General features: G+C 36.3%; 1 protein-coding gene across 5 annotated transcripts in view; it reads left to right on the top strand.

Annotated features, from left to right (window-relative positions):
* ELF1 (E74 like ETS transcription factor 1) overlaps positions 1 to 24,838 on the top strand; it is a 97,994-nt gene that overhangs the window by 65,202 nt on the left and 7,954 nt on the right. For all 5 annotated transcript variants that reach the window (XM_019755285.2, XM_019755283.2, XM_074329344.1 and 2 more), the window contains exons 3-8: positions 6,113 to 6,293; positions 13,924 to 14,031; positions 15,401 to 15,568; positions 20,873 to 20,956; positions 21,694 to 21,886; positions 22,997 to 23,449. In XM_019755285.2, the coding sequence (XP_019610844.2) occupies positions 6,113 to 6,293; positions 13,924 to 14,031; positions 15,401 to 15,568; positions 20,873 to 20,956; positions 21,694 to 21,886; positions 22,997 to 23,449 (1,187 nt within the window). The remainder of the gene's footprint in view (positions 1 to 6,112; positions 6,294 to 13,923; positions 14,032 to 15,400; positions 15,569 to 20,872; positions 20,957 to 21,693; positions 21,887 to 22,996; positions 23,450 to 24,838) is intronic.

Below are 24,838 nucleotides of genomic sequence, written 5' to 3' on the forward strand. Positions count from 1 at the left end.
TACTAGTGTCTCAGACATTGGCATAAATAGAGTTGACTCACTTTAGAGAATGCAGTTTTGAATCTTACAGTTCTTTAGAGCAGTGGTTCTGAGCCCTGCCTGTACGTCGGAATCACCTGAGCGCTTCAATGACAGGCCTGGTGACATCCCCAGGTATTCTGATTGATTTGACCCCAGGTAGGGTCAGATATTGATGTTTTTAGATGTGTCCCAGGGTATAGTCAGGGTTGATAACCACTGGTAGAGTTTCCTGAGGTTCGGTGAGACAAATAAAAGGTAATGGAGAGAAGATGCTTAATTACTTAAATGAGGAGAGGTTTTAGAGATAGTTAGAGAATTTTTTTTAAAGTAGGCAGCCAAATAGCCAAATGAAATGTAATATTTTTGTTAGGGCATCAACGAAATGTTAACACCTTACTGTCTTAAAGATCTTACTGCTAAGTATTAGGAATGTGGTCATTTTGTAAATAGCTCTGACCTTCTTGCAGCTCTTCTTGTACATACATTTTGGGGAGGGGTTTGGGTGAAATGATGGAGGAAAAAATCCAAGGTGGGTGGGTGAATAAGGTGGTGTTTAAAGAAGCTTGAAAAATAATGTCTAATCTAAATTTAGCAATGTGGTCATCCCTTGGTATCCACTGGGGATTGGTTCCAGGACCCCCCACAGATACCAAAACCTGAGGACGCTCAAATCTCTTATACAACGTGGTGTAATATTTGCACGTCACCTACGCACACTCTCCCAAATATGTTAAATCACCTCTAGATTACTTAAATAATGCCTAAAACAATGTAAATGCTGTGTAAATAATTGTTATGCTGTATTGTTTAGGGAATACTAAGAAAAGCCTGTGCACATTTAGTAGAGATGCAACCATGTAGGCCTGATTACACAGTACACGTCAGCAACAGCGTAACATGTTTTCCATATATGTTCCAATCTGCAGTTGGTTGAATCTGTAGATATAGAACCCACAGGTATCGAGGGCCAACTGTGATAACAAGACTATATATATCTTTATTGCCATAAGCTGTGGAAGTTATTTAGGGTAGAGCAAGCCAATTGTCAAATGATAAATTGAGTCCTGTTTTGGGTTGAATTGCCTCTCCCACCTTCGGAATCCAATGTTGAACTCCTAACCCCTAGTACCTCAGAATGTGACCTTATTTGGAATTGGGTCCTTGTAGATCTCCTTAGTTAAGATAAGGTCATACTGGGGTAGAGTGAGCCCCTAATCCCGTATGATTGGTGTCCATGTGAAAAGACAGAATTTGGACACAGACACATGCAGGGAGAACTCACGTGAACATGAGGACTGCGACAGACCCCTCCCTCGAGCCCTCAGAAGGACCCAGCCCTGCCAGCACCTCGATTTCAGACTTCCAGCCTCCAGAACTGGGAGACAATACATTTCTGTTGTTTCAGCCGCTTGCTCTGTGGTGCTTTGTTACAGCAGCCCTAGCACACTAATACAAGTCCCAATATTTTATTTGTTTTAATAATTTCAATTTAGGAAAAGTCAGCATTTGAAATTTTGTCATGCCCTCGTTTAAGAGGTCTGAGAACCATTTCTCTAAAGGAATTTTCGAAGGTGTGGTTATGAGGTACTTAGTTAGGTTCCTGCTCAGACTATAGCCAGTGGCTACTCAATCAGTTTAAAAGGCAGGAATTTATATGAGCCCAGATCAGCAGCTGGAGTTTCTGGAGTACGTATTTTCCTCCCATTTATAGTAACAGAGAGGGAGATTCTTTACAGTCACCTGAGAGGGGTTTCCTAGATGTACAGTTGACCCTTGAATAACGTGGGGGTTAGCGGCACCGTACATCGACAATCTGAGTACAACTTAAGCATGCTCTCCTCGTGCGTGTATTCCCAACCCCAGATCGAAAATACTGTTTTCTGCTGTTTGAGATCTGCGGTTGGTCAGTCTATGGAGGTGAAACCCGGGGACGCAGAGTGCCGACTGCGTATTTATTGAAAAAAATCTACGTATAAGTGGACCTGCGCAGTTCAAACCAGGTTGTTCAAGGGTCAACTCTATTTTGTATATACGGATTCAGGCATGTTACCTAAGATTCAGAGTTGGTCCCTTTCTTGTATATGAATGAAGAGCACACTGGAGAAATGAGATGAACAACTCTGAATATACAGAGGGTGCCAAAAATATATATTTATATTTTAAGAGAGGAAAACTATTGAAATTGTAATACTCAATGTATACCGATACCAAAAGATGAATACAAGTCTGCAATGTTTGACGTCTGCAATGACAAGAGGTGCTCAGAGTGGTTCCCATCAGCGTCCAGACACTTCTGATTACGGCGAACTGCTGCTCGAGCAACGGTGACCAAAGTGTCACTTGTACAGTTTGTCGGTACTCCCGCTATTTCAGTGGACTAGAAAAGATGGCCCGTGCCTCTCATGAGAGGAGTAAGTATCTTAGAGAAGACAGCGTGGCTAAGTGGGGAGTGACCCTGGGAAACGCCTGGGGCCCAAGAGGAGCTGGCGCCACAAAACAGTTTATGATAGATTCGGATTGGAGAAGCCCTGCAAAAAATGTCATTGAAACTCATACCTCAACACCAGTCCTTACCCATGCTGTTCTTAGAAACAGAGCCACGTAAAGGTGCCAGCAACACGACACGTCCACGAGGAAGGCCAAGAGCAGGGGCCCTGGAGTCCGTTTAAGTTAGTGTTCTACCCCTTCCTGGTTGTATGACTGGGGGTGAATTGTTTCCATTCCCCTGGAGCCTGTGTTTTCCCCTGTATAAAACCAATGATCCAGGGTACCTCCCTGGTAGGATTCTGTGGCGATTCACCCGTGGGAAGCAGTGAGCAGAATGCCTGGCGCGTCGTAAGTGCTGATAAATGTGAGCGAATAGCAGTAGCACACGCGGCCCCCTCACCCCCTGCATTAGTCCATGTCTTCTGCTGTAACATTATAAACTTACACAGCGTTAGAACCCATGCCTTTAAAATACTCCGTCACAGAACAGGGCCTGGAAGTGCCCTCCCGGGATCTGCTGGTCCTCTTTTTTCATTTAAAATGAGAAAAATAAGGTGGTGCCGGTGGGGTTGAGAAGGCCCTGCCCTGGGTCTCCTGGGTCACAGCCATTCTTTTTCACATGTTACTACCTTCTGAATCACAGAACCATGGGACCCTTTTCATTCCTAATTAAGCTTCAAAGCAAACTAATTTTTTTGCTCTACTTTTGTGTGGTTGGCATTTTTCTTAATAAACAGTTTAAATGTATTAAAATCTTTGGACTGAAATGAAAAATGATTGTTTAAAGCAAATTAGAATATGGTGGATCATACATAGACTGTCTCTGTTAGAGAACAAAAAGCTGGTAACAGTGGTTGCCTTTGGAGGGACTAAAAGTCGTGTTAATTATATGGTATATGACAGGAGTTCCTGAAACCTGTAGATTCTGGAGGAGAATCCATTCCTCCACTTACAGGTAGTGGGCTACGACAAGGAGGTAACAAGTACCTGCAGTTATTTGGAACTCGGGGACTAGATTCAGATAAAATTTTGGAGATGTCCCTTGTAATACCCACACTCTTAATGCCCAAATTCAGGGGCCAAATAGGTTTGGAAAGGGAGGAGTGTTTTAGTTTCCTTTGGGTGAGGACTGTTCCTGTGAACAGCATTGATGTGCTTCTGTCTCAGACTTAATGGGTGCCTTGGGTACATTTCTCAACCTAAGTCCTCATGTGCCAATGGCTGGAGATGGTAAGCCCTGTCCCTACCTGGTGCATAGGGTTTGGCAGCATAAAATGAAGTCGTGTGAAAATTAACTCAATTCTAGGCTCAGCCTTGTTAAAAGACGAGACACTTAACTTGAGCTGTTAGGAGAGAAGTGTCTATTTACACAGGCACTTGGTGTTTGTGCTAGGTCGGATCGCTTGTGCAGTTCACTTCTCAAAAAAAAGAAAGGGAAGGCCAGATAGTCAACTATACATTGGACACTTTATAATTATGTGTGTGTGTGTTTTATAGTGTAATGTTTGAGCCCTCCTACTTTCTGTTTCAAAACTCATGATTTGGAGAGCCAGTTGACTTCTTACTTCCTCTTTTCTGAAACAGGAAGAAACATTTTGAAATAAAATGATCCAAATGTGTTTTAGGGTTATTACTCTTAAGTTTCAGAGCACAGCATTCATGAAAGCATGGATAGCGTCTGTTTAGCACCTGTGGTATCATATGTTTAATTGAAGTAGGTAAATTCTTGCAAAAGAAGTAATAGTTAATCTCAGTGTGAATTAGGGAACAGAACATTAATTTCAAAAGATTGAGGCTGCTTAGTTATAATGAAACCATAAATAACGTTTTTAATATGGCAGACTTACTCAAGGAAAGTAACAGAACTGAAATTGTTATCTGTGGCCAGTAACTTTTTCTTACCTTTGTAGTGGATAAGCTTGGGGACATCACCCTAAGTGATCAAAGCTAATATCACTAGTACTGGGACAGAAAGCTGTTTTGGACCTCCTGGTATGATGTATTTGAAAGAACACAACATTACTTCTTTGGTATTCTTGCCAAAAATGCAAACTGAATCTAGTCATGAGTTAATATCATACAAACCCAAATTGGGGGATATTTTACAAAACAAATGACCTATACTCTTCAAAAGTCTGAATATCATGAAAGACTAAGAAAACCGAAGAACTGCTCCAGATGAAAGGAGAAGAAATTGTTCCAGATTAAAAGTTGTCATGAAGAAACATGATATTTATTAAATGAAACCTGTGATCTTAGACTGGATCCTGAATCAAACATTTTTTTTTCATTTTTTTTAAAGGACATTAATGAGATAATTAGAGAAATTTGTATAAGATCTATAGGTTAAGCAGTAGTACTATATCAATGTTACTTTCTGGTTTTGATCATTGTACTAACTTTATGTAATATTCATGTTTTTAGGGAACATATACCGAAATATTTGGGGCTAAAGGAGCAGTATGTCTACCACTTGCAAACAAATCGTGAAATATATATATAAATGTAGAAAGAGAATGGTAGCCGTGATTAAGTATTAACATGTTGCGTACGGATCACGAGAATCTTCACGAGGGATTTAAACCCCGCCGTACGCAACGTGTTAAAATGGGAAATATGGATGAAGGTTGTAGGGGAAGTCTTTCTACTTTTGTAACCTCTTAAAGTCTTAAATTAAAAAAAATAGAGTAACTTAATGAAGTTTGTCACGAACTAACTCATTTCTCTCTCTCTTTTTTTTTTTTTTTTCGTACCACTAGTCTGTTTATTGCATATTACTGGTTTAGGGGATGATGATTTGCAGAGAAATATTAATATGAAAGTGTGGCAAATGAATAATGCCATTACAAAATGACGGGTAGAGCAATGTAAAAGGAGTTGATAAATGTCAAAGCATTTTTACTATATTTGAAAAGTAATTCTTTACAGATAGCCCTCATTATTACATAGTATTATGATTCATGTATATGTTATATCAATATATTTAAAAAATTTTATTTGGTTTTCACTTTTAACATTGAATTCTTTTCATGACCAATTAGCTGATGTTTGAGTAGGTTGTTCAGAACCCTCTCTGGGTTGGTTTCCTCATCTGTAAAATGAGGCGACTAGACTAGATTAAACGTGAAGGGTCTGTTCAGTCCTAAACTTCTGTGCTCTTGTAACTAGATGGAAAATGAAAGTCAATTTTCCCCTTTGAGTCAAAAGCTGTTGTTAAACACAGCCCGTGTGCCAAGCGACAGTGTAATATTTATTTCAACTCACGGATATTTTTCTGTCAAAGAATCTTTTGTTGAAATTTTATTTAGTTGTACAATTTCATTGGTATGCCACTTCATATATATTGATATTAGTAAATTTAATGCAGTTTAAAAGTATATTTTTATAGGATTTTCCAATGAAAACTTGGTTGTTAAGACTCAACATTAACAGTGAAGCTTTATTTGGTCTTAATAGGTTACAGACCTATGAAGCCTAAAAGGATTGTCAAGATACAAGTAGCCGATGATGTAAAAACTAAATCGATGTCCAGTGTGAAACAATGTGGGGTTATATTTAACAAAAGCAAAACTGTTAATCCTTGTTTTCCCCTCACCCCTCCCAGCTTGGTGACCCCTCCATTTTTCCCGCTGTCATTGTGGAACATGTCCCCGGTGCTGACATTCTCAATAGCTACGCGGGTCTGGCCTGTGTGGAAGAGCCCAACGACATGATCACTGAGAGCTCCCTGGATGTCGCTGAAGAGGAAATCATAGACGACGACGACGACGACCTCACCCTCACAGGTGTGTGTGTCTCCTGCGGCATCTCACTCAGTTTTCGGCAGTGTGCTAGCCCTGGGACTTGGGGGGCATACGCTCCCTGGGTTTTGAATACCTCCATTACCTGCAGAGGCTAGAGCCCTGCAAGCAGGAAAGCACACTTCCTTTGTCATCTGCCTGTTTCGTGGTGCTTTTGCACCTTCCCTTTCTTCTTTCCTAAATTTCTTGAGATGAACGTTACACAATAGGAGGCGTGTAAGAGGAAACAAACCAACTCAATTCATCACGTCTTCTCAGCACTTTTTATATGCCTGGCACTATATACTCATAACATTGAGAAGTTGTTTTGAGAAAAACAGATAGGAAAGTCCTTCTTTTCACTGCTGCCGCAAGGAGCAAAGTAGGAGGCCATGATCAAATGTAGGAGCAGGTGCTGAGGTGTAAAGAAGATTCCTCTCCTGGGTCAGTCAGAACTGCTAGGATCTTGCAGACCTGAAGAGTTCACTCTAAGTGTGAAGTGTAGTGGTCATGCTGTTTACAGATCGGTGCTTGCACTTGTATTGTTACTTTTACATGCACGTATCTTGGCCAGAGATGTTGGAGGTATTTGAGAAAGTCAGTTGTTTGGAAACCTCTGTTTAACTCTTCCGCCCTTTTTTGAGCCATGTCTTGAGAAAGCAAAGCACCTTGTAGCCCCACTTAGTCAAGAGTGGGAGACGGCAGAGGACTGGACTTTGGGGACACTGCAGGGGAAGAGGGACATGGGGCAGAACATGTTATAAACGGTACCTTTGAGTCCCAGGGTGCACTGCGCATGGTATGAAGGAATTATTACCATTTCAACATACAGTGATAGCACTGTGTTAGATTCCTTATCTTTTAGATGCATATACAAAAATACTTAGATAAAAGATGCTGTCTTGGATTCCTTCAGAGTAAACCTTGGGGGCAGTGAGTGGAGTAGAGCTGCAAGAGCGACCCTATGTTGGTAACGATTGATGCTGAGAGTGAATATGTGAGAATTCATACTGTGTTCCATAATTTTGATTTAGTTTGACATTTTCAGTAATAAAATGATGAAATGATTTTTGTGGATTTGAGGCTTATATTAATGGCTGTTGTTGTCATTTATAACGCCTGATTTCAAATTCTCATGTTCATGGAAACACTTTCATTTTTATCATGGATTTATCTGATATCAAGTTTGATATAAAGTTAAACCTATAAAATAAATGTGTGATGATAGAATATGACTTTTATCTGTTTACGTGTTGGAGTCCACACAAGGTTTTATTTGGAAAAAGGTTGTGCTATTTAAACATTTTGACAATAACTTGACTATGAGCTTTTATCTATGTGGAGATTCTTCTTCCATTCCCAGTCTTCAAGGATCTAAAAGTGAAATTACTAAAGGAGATGGTAGAAATTATATTTCTACAAATGGAAGGTAACCATGATAACTATATTCATTAGTAAATCTTCTCATAAATACTATTATATATTTCTTTCATATTTACTCGTTTTTACAAAGTCAAACATAATTTTTAGTAATTTGTAATAATTTCAAATGTCTTTAATGAATTTTTCTCTAAATTATTATAATATCAGTGCTTTCTATCCTTGGTATGGATAATAGATTTTAACTAGTGGCCGTTCACGACTAATCTATTATGAAGAAGTTTAAAAATACATGTATTAAAAGCTTGGGATTTTATTGTTGCCCATAAGAAATTTTTGTCACTTAATGAAGGACCAACATTTTCTTTATATTTTTTATAGCTAGATGTCCTTTTTTTTGTTGTTTTCTTTCCTGTTTCATGTGAGTCCCACCAATTTAGTTTGCATTTCCCAACCTAAGCACTGGAGCTGAATGGAATAAACAAAATTTTACAAATTAGCCCGTTGATATTAAACACATTTAGCTTGCTGCACGTTTTTGAAATTTGAAAAGATAGCATGATGTCTGTATATATAACTGTGGGGTGATTTGTAGTGAATGCGAAGTTAAAAAAGCAACGGTCAGGACAGCACAAATAGTATGCTACCTTTTATTTAAGATAGGCAAAAGAATATAAATGATATGTGTTTAAAATATTTCATATTTTAAAAATGGAAAGATTAAACCAAAAACTAATAAAAATAATTTTTGTATTAAAGGAGGGGACTGGGATGAAAGCTAGAATTCTCTAAATATACTTTGTTTTGTAGTTTTTACTTTGGAACCATGTAAATGTTTAACCGAATTATAAAACAAAGGTAAATCCAAAAGAGAGAAAATTAGCAATCTCTAAAAATTGAAACACACTGAAACAAATGAACCTAATTATGTTATGTAGTGGTTGGTGTAACCATACAGAGCAGAATTATTTAAAGTTATTTTTAAGGCTCTACATTTCCCAATGGGCTATAGCCTAAAAAGCAAAAACAGAACTGCGAAGGAGACTTAAGTTGTTTTCAGTAATTATATTATTAGTAATAATATGGTTATTGTTATTTTAAAACTTTGTGTATATGTGAGAGGGATAATAGGGTAAAATCAAATAAGTAATGAAGCTAGTGTCATAAGAAGCCAGGATTTATAAAGTAAGATACACAAATGTTAAATTGCAAAAGTAAAGATTCTATAATTCTATATAAGTAAATATGTAATTCCAAAAAATAAATTCTACAGTGCTAAATTTGAGTTGCAAATACTAGTACGAACTCTCATAATGTATTTTCTTCTTTAAAAAAAACAAAATCACAAAAAACTTCCTAGCCAAATATGGGACAACTTGAATATCAGTAAGGACATAACCACAATGGATTAAAGCGTATTTGATAAGTTTAAATCCATGGTCTCATAATGATACTTACACACAAAAAAATGGTCACTGATTGGCGATGCTAACTGTTTTGAAAACTGATAAATTAAGGTTAAGAATCAAACACTTATTCTCTCTTCCCTATATGAACTATAATACTAGTAATTAGATTATTAGATGAGAAGTTTCTGTATTAGTGAGTATTCCAGCTAATAAATGAAAATGAATGATACATAGAATATTTGTATTTTGTAATTCCCAATGAATTAGTAGGTATAAATATGAGCATCAACAGTTGATAACATCACAAAAAGAGCATACCAGGCATTTGAGGCTTCTAATGGAAGAACACATCACAGATGAAAAACAGCCTTCAACAAAATTTAACCAGAATTTGATGGAGCCTTCAGAACTGACTGCCAGTGTAAAGGAAATACAGAAAAACATGTTGCACTACACAGTCGGAATACGATTACCAAAATCCAGACTGGGAAATTAGAACAAGCAGTCTAATTCTTCATTAATTGCAAAGAAAAAAGGAGAGATACAGAGAGTGACATAGAAATGAAAAGAAACTTAAGAACCCTATCAGTCAATTGCAATGTAAGGACCTAAATATTTGGCTATGTTTAAAATTCTTGAAAATAATTTTTAGAAATCAACCTATTCCCTAACTTTGGCCACCAAACAGGCTGAGAAATAATGAACAAGCCAACAGCAACGAACATTCCTAGTATACACATTATGGTCTCTAAATGTACTTTCCACTACGGATACCAGGGTACCTGGGAGAAACGACTGAGCCTGGGTTTGGGGCAGGAAGTGTACAAGAATAGCCTGTGATACTTATCGTCCCAGAAGGCACTGAAGCTACCAGAAATTACTCAGGTCATATCTGAAAGATCCAGGAACCAGCTTTAGTTCTCAGTGGCCAAAGATGGGACATTTAGAGCATCATTAAGAATTATAACCACAAAGGACTGAATAATATCAAATATGTTAAAATCTATGTATTCATGGTTATACTAAAGAAGTAACTCGGGTCACTTTTGGAAGATGCTAGGAAGCCCTGTGTTATTCTGAAAACCAGTAAATAATGGAAAAAGAATTAAGCATTTAATTTGCCTTTATTGCATGAACAGTGGCTCACAGTAACCAGATAGTTGATGAGGGAAAGTTGTTCTTTTTAGAGAATTCTAGCTAATGAATGCTGGAGGAATGATAGGATTAGAATGATCACAATTTTGGAATCCCTAATGCAATAGTGGATCTAGGCAACTATCGTTAATAACTGGGAAAGACATTAGACGAAAGGCTGGTGGAGTTTTATAATGGATAGATCAGGCTGACAGCACTTGAACCTGATTTTCAATCTTAGCAGTACTGGAAGAATACTGTTAGACTTTATAGCATTGCTTCAGAAGGCACACAGCATTGCCTTTGAAGTATTCTTGCCTAAAAAATGAAATGTGAATCTAATCAAGCTTTTAGATATAACTACGGACACTTACAGGAAATACATGTTGGGGGTGGGTGGTAATCAGCAAAATCTGAAAGTGTGGGAAATTACAGACAGATGACCCAGTTTCTTCTAAGATAAAAGCATAAAGGAAAAAAGAGAGAGAGAAGCAGTACATGTCACCAAATGTATTGCACAAACTGTGTTCATCCTGATTTGAACAAACCAACCTTTTAAAAAACCCAAGACATTATTAACTATTGAAACTGGGTCCTTGATACATGCGGTTTATTATATGATTTTCTCTACTTTTGTATGTTTTTGAAATTTTTCATTATAAAAAACTTGACAAAGAGGTAGTTTGAAATTCTTGTTGATTATTCTTAATCGATAGGCAAATAAATTGTTATACATACTAATTCTGTCATTTTCATCTACCCAGCATACTAAAATATTTTATAAAGTGTATTTATGTAAATGAATAGAGTTATACGAATATTTAGAAGATGATAATTGAGTTATCTGTCCCTTATTTGCCTGTTTTTTAAAAATTTAATTTTAGGGTATTTTCCTCAATTCTTAGGATTTCAAAGCTTTGACAAAGGAGTGATATGCATTTTAAATTTGCCTTAAATTTACAAGATTTAAAATAAGAGGCTTAAGTTTTTAATAGAAAGTGTTACAGTGTCCCGCTTTAATCATCTTGCAGGAATTTTTGAGGTATTTATCTTTTCTGGTTTTAACTACTATGGAGAAATTGAACTTTTAAGCATTTGTTTTTATAGAATATATATTTAAAATTTAATTGATTTATTTTTCATTACACTTAGTGGAAATCGTCTCCTGATAAAGTCTGTGAATAGTCTCTATCCATCAATAGTCTCCTAGGGAAGTTTTGTGCATCTTTATATGAAAATGTAAAGGACACGTACTTTTAGAAGTAAAAATTATTCAAGTTCTCTAGGATGCTTTTGGTGATAGCTCAGAAGTGTGACCGCTCACTTGAAGAGGAAAAGTTTAAAGCCTTTGAAAGAGGAATACTCCATGAAGGGTTGAATTACTGTTTGAAAAAATTCAGGCTAGATTAAAATCCTTGCCTTTTTTTACATTGGCTCTCTTCTTGTTCCTTGACCTCCATTTGACCTATAGATATTTGGGTTTAAAGATACAAGTTGAGGGACTGGAGCCCAGAAGTTTGGAATTCTGCAGGTACAGTTTTCATATCTGGAAGAAGGAGCTTGTCTTTGAATTTGGCAGGTTGAGGAAATTCCCAATGCTAGCCATTATTATGTGAAAGAAAATGTTCTGTTAGGAGTTTCTTCCTAATTGAGAGGAGCTGACTAGTACATACATGACCCCAGATCCTGCATTTCTTTATATTCCTCGTTCAGGAATTGTTCCGGTGTCTGCTTCTTCAGCCATTCATCCCTTCCATTCTGTCATGGGATTCTCCCTCGGGAAGGCAATCAACCCAATTAATCGATGTATAAAAGCAAGTTAACTAATCCATTGTTGTACTGTCTGTAACAGTTGCACGTTTTGTCTTATAACAGTATAGACTAGTTATCTCATTTTCTTTAAATGTGTAATACTTATTCTCATGCCCTTGCTTCTACTATTCTTGTTCTAATTTCTGTCCTTTCCTTTCAAAGTATTTAAATCTTAGCTATCTTAAATGACTTATCCTATGCCCACCTCCTCAGGAAGCCTTCTTAACTTATATTGATATACGGTGCCTATAGCCAGTCTTTTCTATAACACAAAATTAATCCCTTTGTTATTTCCTTAGACAGTATCTGAGCATCAGTTACTACAAGGTGAGGAAAAATTCGTGTCTTAAACTACTGTATCTTCCACATTTCCTAGCACAATTGTTGAAGAGTGATAGAGTGACAGGTATTGAATATTATTGGCAGTTGAGAACTTGGAGTAAATTAAGAATTCTGTGGGTTTTTTGGAGATCTTTAGGAATTGTTTAGGAAATATTTAGGACAATAAACGTTATAATCTAACGAAAAGTTTAACTAAATTTCAAAGAGCTATTAATTTCTTGCAAATCTGGTTATAGTCTTAATAATGAAAAGGAAAATTATTTCGTTCCATGTCTTGATTGAATAAGAATGGGAAGAGAACAGCATTAAATGATCTCACTTTCATTCATTTGATTGAGAAAAAAGAATTTTTGCTTCAACTACTATGTCTGTATTTATTATATTAACATTGTATAAAATTAAAAGGCTTATATTCATTGAGTTACTATCAGTCCAACCCTCAATCTGAAAGTTCTGATTTGATACCTATATATATTTTCAAACTTTAAAAAATAGCATGCAATTTTTATCAGAAATTGAGGGGAAAATACATAAAGTAAGTATAAAGAATTATGAATAATGACTATCACATTCAGAAAACTTGAATTTATCCATGAAAAGAGAGCATTTGTAGCTCTTTATTTAATTTAGTTTCTTGGTTCTGATCCTAGAGGTTAGTGGCTGAAAACCATTCTGGAATTCACTATACAACTATTTTAGACATATGTCTGGGACACAAAGAAGTGTCAACTATCTAGCATGTACTTTGATTATTTTTCATTTATATTTTAATATTTTTTAAGAACGTTAAAAAAAAAAAAACTTAGATGAGGCAAGTGTAAGGGGGATTACTATTCCGTAGTAGGAGAATTAGTGTTCTGCAGTACACGCCAGATAAGAATGGTTCCAGGATAGTATAATTACCGAAGGGTGTTTAGATTCTGATAATGTGACTATGACTAAAACTTTTTGGAGATGGTGGCAAGTCACTATTATAGAGGAATGGAAGAAGAGGCACAGATTACCAGAGACCCATATTCATTCCTTTTAATGAACTAAGAGTGTCGGAAGCTGTGTTGGAGTTGAAAGGGAACTAACAGCACCAACCCATTTTATAGTATGCAGTCTACGGAATAAAATGCCTTGCCCACTGACATACTAGTTTAGTGGCACACTTGGGATTTCTGCTGTCACTCCTGAACTGTTTCTAAAAAGTCCAATGTCCATCTTATTTGTTTTTCAAAATATAAGAATTATTGGAGAAATGACTAGTGATTTCCCTCCAGAGTGTGAACTCTATCTTGCTTACTCTTTTACCTCCCAGCATCTGGCAGGCATATGTTTGTTTGTTTGTTTGTTTGTTTTTAATAAAAACCTCACATCTTACAGTCTTTTTTTACAAAATAAGAAATTGACGAGTATTTAATTGTCATATTCAATACAGCTTTTATATGTTGGTACAAAGTATGTCAACCCAAGTATTAAATGATGTATCCTAGTTCAAGAGATCAGAATCTATGTGTTTTAGAGTAACAGACGTCTCGTTGTTGATTGTTTTTTTTCCTTTAAATGTATTGTAGTTGAAGCTTCCTGTCATAATGGGGATGAAACAATTGAAACAATCGAGGCTGCTGAGGCCCTCCTCAATATGGATTCCCCTGACCCTATGCTGGATGAAAAACGAATAAGTAAGTGAGTGGTTATGTGTTATGACTACTCATGTTTCTACACTTTCACTAGGTATTCTTGTCATCTTTGTCTGTTAGATGGTGAATATCAAGAGACCGTGTTTTATATTTTTTGTCCCAGGTGCATTTTAAGGCACCGTACTAGTTGAGGCACCTTCAATAAAGTGTTTAGTTAAACAAGACTTTTTTTTTTTTTTTTTTTTTTTTTAATTTGGGGAGTGAGACCTTTAGGAATAAAAAAGTAATTTATTTAGTTGTCAAATAGCAGATGATGCAGAATTTCTTCTCTTGACTTCATTGATAAGAGTATTAGGTTATTTAGGGCCCAGACTATTCTAATTTAGTGATCTCTGTAGATATTCACCAGTGAATAGGTAAACATTCACTGAATAGTTTTCTCATAGTTCAGGGCATAAAATTCACTGTCACATTTAATGTGCTTTTAAATCTGTGTTCTCCTTCAGGCTTTTCTGACAAGAAGGTAGTTAAACTCATAAAGTTAATTAATACTAAGTCAATTTAAGATGTTTACTGAATAATTTATATGCACACCAGTGCATTAGACAATAATGTTATACAAATGAACAGATATTGCCTCTTTTCCTCAAGCTTAATAATTTAATTTTGAAGACAGTTATTTATGTAAAGAACCATAAAAACCAAAGATAAAAGCCGTGAGCGGAATTACAGCATTTTCTGGGAGGGGAGGGTACTCTAGCTGAGAGCATCAGAGACAGGCTTTATGGAAGGAGTGTTTTGACTGGGGCTGTAAATGACAAATAGCTTTGAATGGGTAGAAGAGATAGGAAAAAGGTATTCAAGGTAGAAGGAATGGAATGAGCCAAAGACACTGCCCTGTAGAAAAGAATGAAATGTAGATAAAAATGTTTTGGCATAGCAGAAATGTAAACTTCATGGTGGGTGGGAGATGAAATTGGAAAAGTAGGTTTGATCTAGATTGTGAATGCTTTGAATGGTATACTATGAAGTTTGTGTTGTTCTTATCTTTTTTCCCCTATAAACTATGGGAAGATATGTTAGTTTTATTTTTCTTTCCAATTTTCAGGGTGTAAAATTTTTATAGAGAAGAATACTATAGTCAGATCAGACTTAGGTTTCAGAGAATAACTAGCAGCCCTGTGCAGAATGGAGAAGAGAGACTAGATAGACTGGTGACAGTCAAGTAAGGAGGACACGGAACTAGTTCAGTCAAGCCTGGACTGACTTCCGATACCAGATTTAGGGCAAAGGAAATAAAAAGCAGGGACTGAATTTCAGGGTTTTATTTCTGCTTCAATCTTCATAGAAACAGGAAATTCTTTTGATTTATAATATAAAGTTGATAACTAGGCAATTTTATTTCCATTAGATAATAATATTTTTAGTTCATCTGAAGACGACATTGTTGTTGCCCCAATCACCCATGTGTCCGTCACGTTAGACGGGATCCCTGAGGTGATGGAAACCCAGCAGGTTCAAGAGACGTGTGCGCACTCACCGGGAGCCTCCTCGCCAGAGCAACCCAAGAGAAAGAAAGGTGGGTGGTTGATTTGTTCAAGGCAAACAGTCAAGTCTTGATGTGGAATCTAAATGTCATTTTTACTTAAGGATATTTCTATACCAGTTAAAATTTACATAAGAAGAAAAGTGAGGGCACAATAAATTAAGAGTATTTCTTCGTATGAGATTCCCTTTTTAAACAAATGAGATTATTTTATACGTTTAAAATATTTGGTCTACCTTACAGAAAAGGTGTTTCCCAAGGTTTTACAGCCTCAGTCTCTTATCTAAACCCTTGTGCTCATACTCCGAACGAGCTCTGGGTAAGGACAGGCCAGCTTCCTCCCTCCCGCAGGGCACGGTTTCAAAGCCACCAGCATAGATTCCAGTGGGAAGAATACGATTTGGATATCACGTAAGTAACGGAAGAGGAAAAGGTTAGAGTGTGTTAAAGGGAATTTTTACTATTTCACAAATTAGGACCATACTTACATTTTAAAGTCCTACACTATTTCCATTTTATTGCCTTTTGACTCTACTCCAGCTTGTTTAGTATTTTGAGTTTAATATTTTGATAAATGGCATCACTACCAGTCACCCCGTAACCTAACTTCACATGAAAGGAAGGGAAATTCCGAGAGCCAGAAATGAAGAGGAAAATAAAAATAGTAAGAATGAGCTGACACTGCAGCAACTCTGAAGGGCCGAGAAGGCTGTGTCAGACTGGATATCCAAGGGGCTTGGGTTTTATTGCCCTTGTAGAGGCAGATGCTTATGTCTTGACCCAGTGCAAGATGGGGTAGGGGATCAGAGACCTCAGCATTAAGTGGGATCCTTGAAAGGCTATAGCCTCAGGAGACAAGCAATTTGCCCTTTGGCAAGACAGATGTCAAGAAAGTTTGTATTTCTCAGCTGAGGCTCTGAGTGGGGAAGTTCATTCTTTAAAAATTCATAATCCTAGGTTTGCCTTCACCTAGGTTTGAAATTAGATTTTAAACTATTGCTGTCTTTATGAATTCCCAGGCAAGTAACATAAAAGTGATCCAAGCCTAGCAACTTAGGGGCACCAGGCAGAAGCTCTTGTAAAATTGTCCTGGCAAGTCATACATTTAAATCAGGCTGCACAGGATTTCCTCAAATACAACTCTGTTGAAGGTGGACTCACATTTCAGTATCACAGAATACGTGAGGAAGATACTTCCTGAATGAAAAGCAGCAGACGTAGAAAACCCTAGGGTCAGTTCTCTAAAAACTTCAGATAATAGAATTATCAAATAGAAACTTTCCGTGAATGTGATTGCAATTATTAAAGCAAAAGAATAAAAAAGACACCATCAAAGAATAAGGCTATTAAAAAATACCAGATGGAACTTGCTCCTCTAGTCAAGATGAAATAACAGAACCTGATTTCGCAACGATTTTTTGGATATGACACAAAAAGCACAAGCAACAAAAGTGAAAATTAAGTGGGACTACATTAAACTAAAAATCTTCTACACAGCAAAAGAAACAATCAAAATGAAAAAGCAACCTATGGAATGAGAGAAAATATTTGCAAATCATGTATCTGATAAGAAGGGGTTAATAGCGAAACTATATAAGGAACTCATACAATTCAATATCAACCCCCCACCAAAAAAAATCTGATTAAAAAATGGGCAGAGGACCTGCATAGATATTTTTCTAAGGAAGACATTCAAATGGATAACAGGTACATGAACAGATGCTTAGCATCACTCATCATCAGGAAAATGTAAATGACAACCACAATGAGATACCACGTCACACCAGTTAGAATGGCTATCATCAAAAAGACAAGAAATAACAAGTGTTAGAGAGGATGTGGAGAAAAAGGAACCCTGGTACACTACTGGTGGGAATGTAAATTGGTTTTCCACAGCCATTATGGAAAACAGTAGGAGGTTCCTCAAAAAAATTAAGAATAGAGCTATCGTATGACCCAGCAATCCCTCTTCTCTGTATCTGAAAAAATTTGAAAACATCTGTAAAGATATATGTGCCCTTAGGTTCATTGCACCTTTATTCACAATAGTGAAGACATGGAAACAACCTAAATGTCCTTCGACAGATGACTGGATAAAGAAGATGTGGTACATATACACGATGCAATGCTACTCAGCCATAAAAAAATGACAGAACCTTGCCATTTGTGACAAAATGGATGGATTTGGGAGTATCGTGCTAAGTGAAATAAGTCAGCTGGAAAAGGGAAAGTACCAAAGATTTCAGTCATGTGAGATGGAAAACAGAAAACAACAACCAAACCAAACAAAACCAAACTCATAGACACGGCAACAGTCTGGTGGTTACTAGAAGGGAAGGGGGATGGGAGGAGGATGAAGAGACGAAAGGGGGTCAAAGATATGAGTAAGACTAGATTTTGGGTGGTGAGCACACAATGCAATATACAGAATTATAATTATAGAATTACACACCTGAAACTTATATAATGTTATTAACCAGTGTTACCAAGTAAATACAATGTTATTAACCCATATTACACCAATAAATGTAATACAAAAAATATTTTAAATAAAATTTAAAAGAAAAAATACATGACTGGTTGGTTACCTGTAGATTGGGCAGGGTGGGGAAAGGTGAGATGTAAAGATCACAAAGGGGCACAAAGCATTTTTAGGGGTAAAGAATGTGTTCGTTACCTTTTTTTTTTGTTTCCCCAGAGAGAACACCTTCACCTGACTTTTATTATAGTATATTGTTATAATTGTTGTATTTTATGATCAGTCATTGTTTGTTTGTTTTTTTAATTAGTTTCAGGCATACAGAACAAAATAGTGATCAGACATTTACGTAACTCACAAAATGATAACCCCAACAGGTCTACTACAACCAATACTGTACAAAGCTATTAGAACATTACTGACTAAATTCCCCATGCTATACTACACATCCCCATGATTATCTTTTAAAATTATAGTTGACATTCAATATTATTTCATGTCAGTTTCAGGTATAGTATGTTCATTATCATGAATGTTGTGATGGTTTCACAGGTGCATACATATGTCAAAACTTATCACTTTATAAATTTTATTTTTTGTTGATCAAATTATAAATTTTAAGCATATGCAGTTTATTGTGTATATCAATTATACCTCAGTAAAGCTGTTTTCAAAAAGTAGAAGACTAACATTCTACTTAATGGTGAAAGACTGATTTGATAAAGAATCAAATAGATTACATAATATATGGGTTAAACAGGAGAGTAGTCACTGCTTAAGAGAGAAACATTGAGCTCCAATATAGATCTGATTTAGAATTAAAAATATGAAAGAGTTAGAGATGTGAGGATTGAATGAAAAGGTCTACATTTCCTCAAAGCTCCAGGAGGACAGACAATAGTTTAGTGGTTACCATAGGGTAAGGGGGGAGGCGAGGTGGGTGGTAGATGAGGGTAAACAGGATCAAATATATGGTGATGGAAGTAGAACTGACTCTGGGTGGTGAACACACAAAGTGATTTATAGATGATGTATTATAGAATTGTACACTTGAAACCTATGTAATTTTACTAACCATTGTCACCCCAATAAATTTTAATTAGAAAATAAAAGTCCAGGAGGAGAGAACATAGAGAGTAAGGAAGGGGCAATATTCAAGGATAGTGACTGAGAATTTTCCAGAATGATGTTAATCCTAGCATGGTGAATCTTGGGTAGCGTAACTAAAATAAATTTAGGCCTAAATTCAGTATAGTAAAAATGCAGAACAATAAAGACCCCCTCCCCCCAAAGAAGAAACAAATCAGGGAGAAACTAGATAATTGATTTTTAAATTCACAGCTTAGAAACTCCCAGTAGAGGCTGAAAGGGTTGGATACCTTCAAAGTATTGACAAATAACTGTTAAATCAAAAATTCTGTACCGAACTAAGCTTTAATTCACAAAAAGCTGTGCACATTGCCACCCTGAATAGCGAGGAAAACGTTGAAGAGAATGGATATTGGGTAGGCTACCAACAGTGTCCTGAGTAAATCTAATAGAGGGAAACTGGGGGATAAAGAAATGGTATCTATCAGAAAAGCAGGTAAGAAAGCATCAAATGAGATGGTAGGAGGGATAGGGGCTAATTGAATTCTTGGCTTCTGATACTTGTTATGACTACAGTTAGCCAGACGTATCGGCCTCCTGAATGGGTTCTCTGCAGCGATGGAAGCTATGACACCTGGCTGACTAGGTTGCACCTTTATACACTTGGTAGTCTTACAAGGGTCCTGGACAGTGACCTTTTTTGACCCTCTTCTCCCTGACTCTCACTCACCCTGATTTCAGAACTGCTTTCCTGTGCAGTTTGCCTGGGGATGATGGCTTGTTGCTAACCTTGTGACTTTAGCTCTAGAATTCTGCTTTTCTAAGTTACTGCCCTATGTTAACCCAGATTCCACCCTTGTGATCCAGACCAGAGAGTCAGCTTCAGGAATGTAGGAGTAAGAGGTACTAACTATGTGAAGTATCCAGTTGTGCTTAATCTTCATTGTTTCTCCTATACAGAATGGTACTCGGTTCAGACAGCACCATCACCTCTACCTAAATCGCAGGCAGCATGAGCACCACGTATTCTAGATAAGTGGCAAAAGGTCACACAAGGCGTTAGAATAGTTGGTTGACCCAGCCTAAGGCTGCAGAAATACAGGTTAATACCATTGGAATGGACTTGTTTAGAGATTGGATGACGGATAACCATAAAGTCTGTTTGTTGTGAGCTGAAAGAAATATAGAAAAATGAGATGTTTAAAAATACACAGGAAAATAAAAATTGACTATATCATTCACCAAAATTTCGCCTCACTTATTTTTCATATCTTTAGAGTTTTGAGAAGTTTCCAGTATTTGAGAACTAACTATGCAGAGATGTATTTAGAAGAGAGAAAAGCTGAAAATCCACTTCTCCTACCTTAAAAAGCTTTTATAACCAACAACAGACAGATCTACATGGCTTATTTTTGGAGCTCAAATTTTATCACATCAAGAATATTCCCCTGAATTTTAAGAAAATATCGTCAGTATTGTCACCTCAAAGACAAGATGCAATGTTTTAAACTCAACCTCATTTTCACAAATGAGCCAAAGTATCATTTTCAAAGTGTTTGTTATCTAACCTACATTAATGTGCAATTTTTACTGGTAATTTTTCTTTTAATAAATAGTACTTAAGGAGCCCAATATATGTAATCCATGTATAAAGTGTTTAGCATTTGAAATTTAGGATAAAGAACAAAATAGCATTTATAAGCAGCTAAATTGTCCTTTCACTCACACGTTTGAGAGCACATATTTATGCAGAGCTGTTCTGATTTCAGGGAGAAAAACTAAACCACCACGACCAGATTCCCCAGCCACTACACCAAACATATCTGTGAAGAAGAAAAACAAAGATGGGAAGGGTAAGTACTACTGTGATTTCCCTATCATACTTATGGATCAAATAGTATTCAGATTATTTTTTGAGCTCAAGCTTTAAAATGTCTGTATGGTTTAGGCAGAAACCACCAGCTTTCGTGACATGTTAAAATGGAACTTGCTGCTGTCACATGCTTATAAGATACCATTGCCACTTTCTGTAAAGAGAGTGCTAATGAAATCCAAAGAAATCGTTTAGAAGATTTTCACTCACCTGTCAAAATAATCCACTCATTCATTTAATAATGAGTCTTGGAAGAGTGCAGCCAGATTATGTTTTTATGTTTTCATTTTATAGACATTTTATTACATTGTGTTGGAGTTTGAGTATTTTAATAACTGCTGCCCAAATTTGAAGAAAATTGTTATGGCTAATCCACGGGCTCTGATAGAAAGAGAATGACTATTGAAAGGTTTTGTACAAGTCTTTTTTACTGTTTTTTCTGTTATGGTTCTTAGCAGGAAAAAATCGTCTTAAAGAGCATTGTCCTTAAGTCATCACAAATCTAATTGTCAAGATTGCTATGTTGAGATATATAGGACTAATAAAAAGATTGATATTTGGCCCTAAAAATTATGATCATTATATTACCAATACTAACTGAATTGTATAATATTTTTGTATAATTATAGATGGAATTTATAAGTCTTTTAGTTGTCTTCTGTTGTGCTCTTTCAAATAAAATTTTGGTCAGTTAAAAAGAAATTGCTTTTGTTTCAGGAAACACAATTTATCTTTGGGAGTTTTTACTGGCACTGTTGCAAGACAAAGCTACTTGTCCTAAATATATCAAATGGACCCAGCGAGAAAAAGGCATTTTTAAATTGGTTGATTCTAAAGCAGTGTCGAGGTTGTGGGGGAAACACAAAAACAAACCTGATATGAATTATGAGACCATGGGGAGAGCTCTCAGGTATGTGAAGTTTTTGTTGTTCACTGTGTTAAGCATGTAATTTACTGAATACTGAAAAATAGATTACTTCTAAAATGTTAAGGAATTTTAAAAATGGTGAACTTTATTTATTAAAGTGCTAAAACCACACTAACAGAAATCAGTATGCATTTAAATAGAAATGTTATTTCAATCTAGGAAAATGTTTGCCTTCCAAAACAGATCTTCATGGAAATAACAGGTATTTTATTTATAAAAGGATCAGAGAATGTTAAGCTATCATCAGGAATTGTACATTAACCACAGGGCTCATATGTTTTGAGCCATTAAATTCAGCACAGAGTACAAATAGTGGTGATGCAGGTATATAATAAGAGGGTGCATTTTAAAACATGAATCTCAGGGATGATGTGTAATATATTTTGATGAAATAAATTAATGCTTTGAGGATAATGTTAGACATTGAAAATTTTCAAAGTATCATTTTATTCAAGATATGCATTATCCTCACAGATTTATTAGAAATAGCAATGATGTGCTAATTTGATGACCTTCTTAAACTAAACTCTGTTTAATTACAGTTTTTTTTCTTAACATACACTTTTTGGTTAATAGTTTAATTAAAATTATTGACAAAATTTGAATCACTTTTATTTGTGCGTCATCAAATTTTTTACAGAAAACTGAATTAGATTTACAGAATCAAACTTAAACTGGTTGGAATGTTATAGGGAGCTATGAAAGGGAAATAATTTGAGGTTGGTACTGGATCCATTTATTCCCGCAGGTTAGCCGGCAAGGGTACAGGAAGGAAGAAAAGTGAAGGCTAGAATAATCCGTGTACTTTATGAACAATCACCTAATTAAAATTGGTTTTCAATTTGGTGGGTAATAGGACTTTTATCTATCTATGAGTAAATGTGTGTTTTACATATATTTAGAAAATAATGTTTTTAATTATAGACTCTTATATATATATTTAAAAAACTGCCCTTCATTTAGAAATTCTTTTCGCGCTTGTTTCCAACTTGCAACTTTAGTTTATGATTAGGAAATTTTTATTTTGGTGACTATTATTTTAACTTATGTTTAATTGAATAAAATACTGATAAAAATATCTGCTTTGAATAGGTATTATTACCAAAGGGGTATTTTGGCAAAAGTGGAAGGTCAGCGCTTGGTGTATCAGTTTAAGGAAATGCCAAAAGATCTTATTTACATAGATGACGAGGACCCCAGTTCCAGCATAGAGCCTTCAGATTCATCACTGTCGTCTGCAACAACCACTTCAAGTAGGAACCAAGCAAGCCGATCAAGAGTATCTTCAAGTTCAGGGATAAAAGGAGGGGCCACTACAGTTCTAAAAGCAGGGAATCCTAAAGCTACAAAAACCAAAGATGCTGTGGAGGTGGCCCAGCCATCAGAGGCTCTGCGGACGGTGCAGCCCACACAGCCTCCGTATCCCACCCAGCTCTTCCGGACTGTACACGTGGTGCAGCCAGTGCAGGCTGGCCCAGAAGGAGAAGCCGCCGTCATCAGCTGCGTGCAAGACGAAACATTCAACTCCTCGGTTCAGAGTATCAGGTGAGACAACGAAAGTTACGGATGTATAGGATTCTGTTCCTGACCAGAGCCATTATTTGTTAGTGGGTCAAGATTCAGAGTGAAAATAAAATTGATACAGATTTCAAGCTAGAACTCTTGGTCAGTAGACCGTTTCACAGCAGCAATGTGTATTATATCAGACCTCTGGTTATATATATCAGTGATTCCTTTCTTTTTCAACTTTGACATTACTTGATGTTATTTTATCAATTGAAGTCTAGTCCACTATACCTTTTTATAACCGGATTGATCTGTACAAGAAGGGATCCGCATATAAGAACACCCAGGGAAGGGGTTCAGATCTTTTTTTCAAACAGTCAGAAGCTGTAAAAATTCAGCATAAATTGACATATCGTGACCTTTTGGAATGCATTGAGTTCCAAGAAATAAACATTATTCCTTGGGAAGATCCTATTATGGAACAGTTCCAAGTTCAAATAGGTAGGGAAGCCAAGAATCTAAGTTCCTCTTTTTCAGGCTTTTAGAGTGGCAGAAGTTGGAAGAGTAGTTTTTTTGGCTTAATGAAATCAAATTTGCCTCATAGCTCCAGGGAAGATACAAACCAAGACCAAGAAAACCCTATCTGCTTTAGACTGATCTTTTGCAGAAATCTGGGAGGGTTCTTGGCTGATTTAGAATGGGGAAAAGGGAGGAAGGCAGAGAAAATTAGATAGATGTTGGTAGCATTCCATTTTTGTTTTTCTACTGTCATGAATTTCCAGAACATGAAGTATAAAAAACATAGGAGCCCTTCCAAATCCAATAAAAATGATTCTTTGATTATTGTCATTAGCCAACTTCAGTCTTACATGTCTATATTCCAGAATATAAATGCTAGATTTTTGTTCAATAGATCTTGAAGCAAGTGAACATTACCTAGACTCAAAATAGACTTAGGTGATTCATTCTTTCTTGTATAGTCCACATAAACCTTTGACACTGTGAAAATCGAATTCTCTTAAATCGTTAGTTGACTTTCAAGAAATATAAAGATCACATTTTTTCCATTTTAATTGGATAGGAATGATACCTTTAACTGACATTAAAGAAATACTTATTTAGCTATTTCCTTTTAATTTTTTATTTTCCTCCAGATCCTACTGGTTACATGTGATGACTGAGTATCTAATTGGAAGTATGTGGTTCGTCCCATTGGTTTCTAGGCTCTTTGTCATCTTACCATTGTATGTGTTTGTGTTGATAAGGAAACATACAATGGCCACAGCTAATCACTCAGGCCCCCTTCTTTGAGTGATTGAGTGGGTTTTTTAGCATCTGTAATCAAAGTTTCCTTTAGAGACCTTGAGAATAAAACCAAACCAAAAACATTAAAAAAAAACCACCCCACCCCTCTACCTCTGAAAGAAA

The sequence above is a fragment of the Rhinolophus sinicus genome, linkage group LG04 (genome assembly GCF_036562045.2).
Source record: "Rhinolophus sinicus isolate RSC01 linkage group LG04, ASM3656204v1, whole genome shotgun sequence".
NCBI classification, from domain to species: Eukaryota; Metazoa; Chordata; class Mammalia; order Chiroptera; family Rhinolophidae; genus Rhinolophus; species Rhinolophus sinicus.